The 8,593-nt window shown below is 45.2% G+C and overlaps 1 protein-coding gene across 1 annotated transcript; it reads right to left on the bottom strand.

The window, feature by feature from the left end:
• Window positions 1-5,439: 5,439 nt before the first annotated feature.
• On the bottom strand, window positions 5,440-7,428 carry LOC138765719 (uncharacterized). The gene is made up of 7 exons (XM_069942735.1): window positions 7,249-7,428; window positions 7,010-7,077; window positions 6,613-6,755; window positions 6,226-6,391; window positions 6,037-6,092; window positions 5,868-5,954; window positions 5,440-5,770 (listed from the first exon to the last, which is right to left on the bottom strand). The coding sequence occupies exons 1-7, from the start codon at window positions 7,356-7,358 to the stop codon at window positions 5,720-5,722; spliced, it is 681 nt and encodes a 226-aa protein (XP_069798836.1). The 5' UTR covers window positions 7,359-7,428; the 3' UTR covers window positions 5,440-5,719.
• Between the last annotated feature and the right edge of the window lie 1,165 nt (window positions 7,429-8,593).

Genomic DNA, 8,593 nt, shown 5'->3' with positions numbered 1-8,593 from the left:
CTAACCAGTTCCCGTCGCCTTCCCCAGCTGGCGCCGGTTTTCCAGAATCCTGACCTTTCGATGTCCCAACCCTCTCCTGAGATTCCTATGCAGGTGGAACGGGCTCACCTGACGCCTGATGAAAGAATCCGGCGCCTGGAGCAGAATCTCTGTCTCTATTGCGGTGGTTCCGATCACTTCCGGCTGGGATGTCCCCTACGTCCCCAAACATCCGGAAAATGCTCGCACCTAGGTCCGGTGGGACAGGTGTCCCTAGGTGTGAATGCCACCATTCCAAGTCTGTCTATGCCAGTTTCCATCCGGACTCCCTCAGGACAAAATCATCAGACTACTGCCTTCCTCGATTCTGGGTCAGCAGGCAGTTTTATTGCGGCAACATTGGTCCAAGGATGGCGGCTACCCGTGACCCGACTAGCCAGGCCCCTGACTATCTCCTCGGTCACAGGCGAAATTCTTACCGACCGTGTGTACTACCAGACCGCACCTTTAGTCCTCCAGGTAGGTCCTTTACATCAAGAAGAGATATCCTTCTACGTCCTGCCCCATTCTTTCCCCGCGGTCCTCCTGGGACTCCCGTGGCTGCAAGAACATGCCCCTCAACTGGACTGGAGAACCGGGGAGATTCTCAGTTGGGGTCAGGACTGTTCCAACCAGTGTCTCAGGTCACCTCAGACCAAGTGTACTATGTCGTTTCCTGTCCCAGCCAAGCCTCTACCCGACCTACCGGCAGAAGACCAAGACTCGGCGGATGCCTTCTCTGCCGAGGTGTACCCTCTCTCCGTACCCAAGACTAAGGTCGTGTCCTCTCACCACCGGGAGAACTTACAGAAGGTCCTCGTCCACAGACCCACAGTCCCCTGCCATGTTTTACCGCCTGATCGCCTAGCACCAGTCGTCACCTCCTCGCTTCGGAGAGTACCCCCCGGAAAGACTCATGTTCACCCTGCGCTTCGAAGAGGTATTTTGAAGTGGGGTCATTCCTCGTTGGAGGCCGGGCACCCTGGAGTCCGTAAGACCGGCCAACGGATCTCTCGCCACTACTGGTGGCCCAGTCTGTTTCAAGATGTCAAAGACTTTGTGGCTTCCTGTGCCATCTGCAGGCAAGAAAGAGGGGGAGGCCAAAGGGGGGGGTACTGTCACAGCCGCGGCGGCGTCCCGCGTTCCGGGCCGCCGCCGCGACCGCTTCCTGCCTCCACGCTCCTGTCTCCCGCTGTGCCGGCCGGCGCGCGCGTCCCCGCCTCCTCGGGCGCGCGCGCGCCGGCTGTCTCAGATTTAAAGGGGCAGTGCGCTCCTAATTGGTAGTTGCACCTATCACTCCCCTATAAATCCCAGCATGCCCTGTCCCCTGTGTTGGAGCCTCTACATGCTTCCCATAGCGTTTGGCCCAGCTCCCTGTTGTTCCTGTGTCCTGTCCGTTACCTGGTCCCAAGTCCCTGTTCCTGAGTCCTGTCCGTTACCTGGTCCCAAGTCCCTGTTCCTGGTTCCTGTTCCCCTGTCACTCCACCTGTTCCCGTGTCCAGCCTGTCACGTGCTCTCTCATCTGCAGACTATTGCCTGTGCCATCTCCTGCCACGCCTCGCCTGCCGACACCAGCAACCAAGCCAGGGGTAGCGACCTGGGGGTCGCCTGCCGCAGCAAGTCCATCCCGCCTTGCGGCGGGCTCTGGTGAAAACCAGCGGCCCCTTAGACTCCGCTCCCTGGTGAGGTTTGTGCCATCGCTGGTGCCGGTCCAGTGGATCCACTACTCCAGGCGTTACACCAGCTACATGAATTGCTGATCCGGGGTCAGCATCATTCCAAAGCTGAGACCCAGCCCGGCCACTATATCTCCCCCCCCCCACCCCCAAAATGCAATCCGCTAAACACTAGGGAAGTGGCTGCAAAGAATGTTTAAATGTAGCTGTCATGTTTGACAGCTGCATTTAAGTTTCCTATTTAGTGGGTGTGGCGATCGGCTGCACCCGCTAATAGCCGAGGTCCCGGGCTGCAGAATAGCCGAGGTCCCGGGCCCCAATAAGTCATATAAAGAGCAAATGTAACGCAGAAGAAAGAGCACACAAAGCTGTGTCGGTAATGAGGGTAATTTACATTTATCTTTTTCTAATACGGTAACTGCCTGTTCTGTAATACAGATATAAAAACATATAAAACGTTGCTTATTCAAACAGAGAAATTAATGTTGAATGTATCTGTCACCAAAAACTATATGAGAAATCATAAAGTAAGCAAACACAGATTACAGATGACATTCAGGACTCCTTCCCAAAGAGCTCTTCTCTGGTACTTTACATTACATTCTAAAAATACATTTTTATGCAGCAGCATTCGTGGAGCTTAGATCCTATAATAGGCGGGGGCTAAGGGCTTATGGGTGATGGGGCAAAAGATGAGTGCAAAATGAAAAGAGAGGCAGCACAGGACATATTGGTGATAAAACAGGTGACTATAGTGTATATAAGTCATTAATAGTGTTGAGCGGAGATGACAACCTGTTCAGGTTGTATCTATGTTTTCCAGGACTCTAAGGTGGCATCTTTTTTTTTTATTTAATTCTTAACAATTCGCTATACAACAAAATTATTTTTCCCTCTCCAACCCCCCCACCATTCTCTTATCCCCCCCCCCCCAGACTCCACAGACTAAACTGGGTTAATTGATTATTTTTGTTTATAGAACCTTGGGTTGTATTTTCTAACACGTTACCCCATTCTTCGTCACTAATTATCCCTATCTCTCTCTCCCAAATATGTTTTTTAATACTTCTAAATTCTTTTACTGCTTCAGTTAATAAACAGTGATATGTTTTTCTTTGATCCCGTGCATTTATCCGACATATCCATAATTTCATAACTTTGTACCGTAAATATTTCCTTATTACTAGTGTACCTCACAGCTTGGCTAAGCTGATAATAAAAAAAATCTAAATTTCTCCCTAAGTTAAGATCCATAGTTGATCCAGTGAAATAAGCTGTCCCTCTTGGAATAAGTGTGTAACTAGTTTCAAGCCCTTACGCACCCATGGGGTACAGTCCAAGTGTTTCCCTTCCCCAAATTTATCATTACCCCACAGTGGAGTGAATTTAATACTAGTCTGTATATGCACTATCCGTTTAACTTTATTCCACTTGTTCCACCATTGTTCCATTTTTAAATTATTCACCTTACAATCCGTTAACATTGTATTTATCTCCATCAATTCCATCATTGAATCTACATTTGTGTTACTGTGTTTTAAAATGTGATTCCCCACAAGTGAATTTGGGTTCCTAATTTGTAGGAGAGAGATTGCATAAAAATAATTCCTGAAATCAGGCAGGACAAGGCCTCCATCCTCTTTACGTGAAGGTCTTATAACGTGTCCTAGGTCTCTTATTCCCCCAAATCAGTCTACTAATAATACTCTCTAGTTCTTTAAAATATCTATCCGGGACCCAGACAGGGGATGACAGGTGGCATCTTACTTCTGCTGCAGCCACAGAGAATCCAATGCCGAGCACTTGGGTTCAGAGAACGTTTCCGGACCCGATCAGTTGTGCATCTCCGCTCAACACTAGTAATTGTGCCACTGTAATTTAACCACTGTAACTAGTAATTCACCACCGCCCCCCTATTAAACTGTGCCACATTACCCTAATGATCTGCACCATCTGCCCCCCTAATGTTTTTTGACACATGGAAAGTATAAGTAAATTGTATTTAAATAAAATATCCCCCCAAGATATATAACTTATTAATATAATGTAATCACTAATAGGAATTGGCTCCAGTGGGGTTTTGTATGACTAATCCCTGACAGGAAGATGAAAATAGGAGAACTGCAAAATGTGTATTGTCTCCAGCTCCCTGGCTCCTCCCTCTCTTCATAGACAACACATCATCCACTGATGTCACAGGAGGAGTGGCTGGAGCTCTAACCCCACCCACGTGAGTAATGTCACCTTCTCTGACCAACCCCTCCAGCCTGCATCACCATCTCCCTGTCATAACACAGATATCTATCTCCTATCTATCTATCTATCTATCTATCTATCTATTATCTATCTATCTCCTATCTATCTATCTATCTCCTATCTATTATCTATCTATCAATTATCTATCTATCTCCTATCTATCTCTCTATCTATCTATATCCTGTCTATCTATCTATCTTTCTTTCTATCTATCTATCTATCTATCTATCTCCTATCTATCTATCTATCTATCTATCTGTAGCTAAAGTACTCCCAGCATGACCTGTGTTGTTGAGGTAGAACTACAGTTCCCAGCATGCTCATGTGTGGCTAAAGTACTCCCAGCATGACCTGTGTGGTTGAGATAGAACTACAGCTCCCAGCAAGCTCATGTATGGCTGAAGTAGAACTACAACTCCCAGCATGCTGCTATGTGGCTGTGGTAGAACTACAACTCCATCATCCTAAGCCACCCCCTAATGCTCCTCCCACGGACCAGAGACAGATGAACCTCCACTCCACCTTCTCCTCATGGGCAGAGACAGTGTCATCTCAGCAGCAACGGCTCCCCGCAGACCAGATATAGGAGCAACATATAGTCCGGCCCTCCACCGCTCTAAGGGACATTAAACTGGACCCCTGTATAAAATGTTTGGGGACCCCTGCTATGCACTATGTAGGGGCAGCCAGAAGGCTATACTGTATGTGGGGGCTATAGACTGGGGAAAGGGGCACCATTTGCTTTCTCTGCCTAGGGCACCAAAAGTCCTTGTCCCGGCCCTGGTCGGAGGTATCCTGTAGAATAATCAATACCAACTGGCTATCCACACAACAGTTCTATCGTTACCAGAGACCAGAAATAACGTCATTAGATATCAAACTAACATACCTTTATACACTTCCCACCCGGATCCTCACCTCTGCCTTCCCTATCCCCTCCTCCCCCCACCACCCAACACCTCTTTAGACACCAACCCAGACGCAGCCGATTAATTTAGACTCACAAATAAGTAAATTATTGCAAACCCAAATATATCTCTCTAAAGGTAAACCATCAGCATGAAAATGCTACCTACGCTATCAGCATTATGTTATAGAGCAGAAGAAGCTGAGTGGACTCATATATATATCTTTATGGGAAAAGATTTAGTATAATATGTAATTTATTGATTGAAATCTCTTATTTTTCTATGATGAGGAGTCCAGTCCATTGAGTGACACCGCCCACTGGACTCCTTATCATAGAATGAGCAGAGATTTTAATCAACAGGTTACAAGTTATGCTGAATCTTTTCCCACAAAGATATATATCAATCTGATCAGTTCTTCCTGCTCTATAACATGATGGCAATAGATTAGATAGCATTGTCTTAATGACAGGTTCCCTTTAAGGAAATTTGCTGTGTGTTCACAGTATTACCTCCACTCCAAGGCTGAAAAGCAAAGAAAAACTGCAGGAAAGTCTGTAACACAGGAGGAGGACCTCACATACATTTATTATAAGAACCACATAAACTCTCTTTCTCATCTCTTTCTCGTCTCGTCTGGGCCCTGATGGGCGGCTGGAGCTCCTCCACAGTCTGTGCCCAACATACTTGAGAGGCCTGACTTTCTATCACACCAGCAATCCGGCTAGGTCACAGTGCATGGCCCCCTTGCAGAGTCCACGTGGTGATACTTTTCTGGACCTTCCTCCCTGAGCTGCAGGTGTTCGGCTCCGTCTTATGGAAGATGGTTACTGCGGCTCCTCTCCAGACTCCTCATACTTTCTACACAGTACAGGCCTCCCTGGTGTTTTTCTCCATTTGTATAGTAAGAACCTAAGGAATAAAAGAAGAACAGTACACGTTACATCCATCCTTATCCTTATCCTGACATGTGACCAAGACCTTGTAACCCTGGATCTTATATACTTACCTGGAAGTCCCAGAAGAGCAGCAAGTAGTTGATGGAGGAGCCGGATACCACCAGCCATTCCAGCGTCCTCAGCGCTAGTTTGGAAGACTAAAAACAAGAGGGAAACAAACATTTAGCATAAAGCTATAACCATGGGAAGAACTTTGCCTTGGTTGGTGAATATACTTACCTGGGTGCAGTAGTCGCTGGTACAGGAAAATACTTCAGCGATTCTAAGTGCCAGCCCTGAAAGGAGAATCTATATAGGAAAATAACCGCACATCTGTTACATTGGGTCAGTAACAAAGGACACAACCTAAAGAGTCATTTATTAGGGTCTGAGAAGGACCCTTATAAGCTAGAGACATATAAAGGATACTGCTGATATTAGCCAGGCTAATGGTGACATTCAGCACTGTGTTAGTTGCCCTCATACATTTGTGGTCCCTGGAGGCTGCACAGAGCGGTATAGCCATTGATATTGTGCTGGAGGAGGCTGATAATAATAATACCGCTATGACGATGGTGTCTCTCACAAATGATTCCTATTGGATAAAACACAGAACATGTCATATTACACAATATACGCAGCCTGTCGTAGATGACATATTATAAGACATCTCATATTCCCTATATTATTACATATACATGGCCCCAGCTGTGCTGCTCTTCTCCTGGGTAAGGGGGGGGGGGGGGGCTATAAACAACCAGCTGATGGGCCCTAACATCACAGAATAAGCTCCTGGTAACATCTATATACACTAACCGGTAGCAATGTTGTTAGTAGTTTTCCCATGTACGTCATCCACTTTATTGCCAGAAGTAGTTTTTGACAATGGGGTCCGCAAAGTCCCTTCTCGTTCGCCCGGAACTTCATGAGTTCATACATAGCGTATGCTGCAATGCAATCTGAAATACAAAATCCCAGCAGTCTATAGATGCTCTATATACCTCACATAGTAGTGACTATATACACGGCTTAAGATACCAATAATAACAGCACATGCAGCAGATGTAGCAGCCTAACACCTATACAGCATATACAATTCAGGAGTATGAAGAGAGTCGGCTGAACGTTGTCGCTGACATGGCGGCCATGTTGGATGTTACTCCGGTAGGATAGCGCTATTAATAATTTCCAGATATAAATATAATGCTCTTACCCAGTAAAGAACAGATGGTAGACGCTATTGGGGTAATAGGGGACGCTGCGTATCTGGCTCCAGGGTCACTGAGGAGAGATAAAAGCCATAGATAACATTAGTAGAGCTCCATGCAGGTGACTAGAGATCCTAGGAAAGTAAATAAAATCTATTATTTTCCTAACAATCCAATGTCCAGGAGGAAGGTGTAAGAGTCTGGGATGTTGTATGATTTCCCATGTCTCCCCAATGTCTCTTACCTGATGTCAGTCCTTGGTCTTATATGATAACCTTCTATGATGGTCCTACTGAAGGTGGTGAGGACAACAATAAATGTGAATATTGCCCAGACAGACAATGGTATATACATAGCAGAAAGAAAAGTAATAAAATGCAAAGCAAATCAACAAGTAATAAGAACTCTCAGTGTAACTGAGTGACGGCAAACTGATAAATCAGAAAGTGAGGGGTTTGCCTGGATCCTGCTGTTGTATAGCCCCACCCTTTGTGACATCATCAGGCTACCTTTATGACATCATCAGGGTTGTAGACCTCGGAATGTTTTGGTGTATTGGAATTAATAATACACAAAAAACTTTATTGTATAAGGAAATCTCATCATGAACAATCCCTAATATAAAGTTATCATCACAACTGCTCCTATACTGTGTAGTAACTGCAGCGATCATAGACAGGACACAGGTTTAATAGCGGAACATTCCGGCCCCATGAAACCTCCCTCTAGCACATGATAGGGAATTATTCCCCAATGGCGGATGTCTATCCTGATCAGACTAAGGGGAAATCACTGGAATCATTATCTGTAAAGCCAATATTATCTGGTGTCTATAAATGTGAGGGATTCTTTGCTGTGGACTTGGGGGGGTAAAGAGCCCCCTGTACCTGCAGTCACTTACATCTCTAGACTTGTGGCCGGATGGTTGCAGAGCTGTAAGTGACAAGGTGATTCCATATTTATTTCCTGGACTTGGTCTGGTCAATTTGCCATTGATAGAATCATTTCCTTCCATATATATAAGATATGTGTCCCAAAGCCAGGATGGGCCGCTATTAACCCTTTGTGATGGGGTCATCTGTCATTTCCATCATCCCCTTTACAGGTCCATAACTGGGTTATTATCCCAGTGACATACTATGGGGTTTCCCCAGTACAATTAGTTACCATATAATATACTGAGAGATCATATGAATAATCCTTGTGTTGTGGGGGGAGGGGGATGAGAAAGGGGGGTTCTGCCATTCCCTGTGTTTCTTGTATAGAGGTTACTGGGCCTTATTATGGCTGCTAGTGAGATGTCACCTTTATTCTTTGGGTCACTATGACTATTGCAGGAGTGGGAAAACTACTGACAACATTGTTACCGGTTAGTGTATATACAGTGGTTTGCAATAAATTAGAAAATCAACAAAAAGTTTTTTTTTTTCTAGTAATTTAATTCAAAAAGTGACCTCATATATTCTATAGAGTCATTATATACAGAGTAAACTTTTTCTAGCGTTTATTTCTGTTAAAGTTAATGATTATGGATTACAGCCAAGAAAATCCCAAAAGTCAGTATTTCAGAAAATTTGAATATTATATAA

Source organism: Dendropsophus ebraccatus, chromosome 10, assembly GCF_027789765.1.
Source record: "Dendropsophus ebraccatus isolate aDenEbr1 chromosome 10, aDenEbr1.pat, whole genome shotgun sequence".
NCBI lineage: Eukaryota > Metazoa > Chordata > Amphibia > Anura > Hylidae > Dendropsophus > Dendropsophus ebraccatus.
This window is presented reverse-complemented; position numbering and strand designations above follow the sequence as displayed.

What these genes read in the sequence shown, in the direction of transcription:
- LOC138765719 (XM_069942735.1), bottom strand. Translation starts at nt 7,358, where the DNA reads ATGTATATACCATTGTCTGTCTGGGCAATATTCACATTTATTGTTGTC. An exon ending in TACCATCTGTTCTTTACTGG is followed by an intron (nt 6,756 to 7,009) that starts GTAAGAGCATTA and finishes TTTGTATTTCAG; the next exon opens with ATTGCATTGCAGCATACGCT. An exon ending in TGCTCTTCTGGGACTTCCAG is followed by an intron (nt 5,771 to 5,867) that starts GTAAGTATATAA and finishes TTTATTCCTTAG; the next exon opens with GTTCTTACTATACAAATGGA.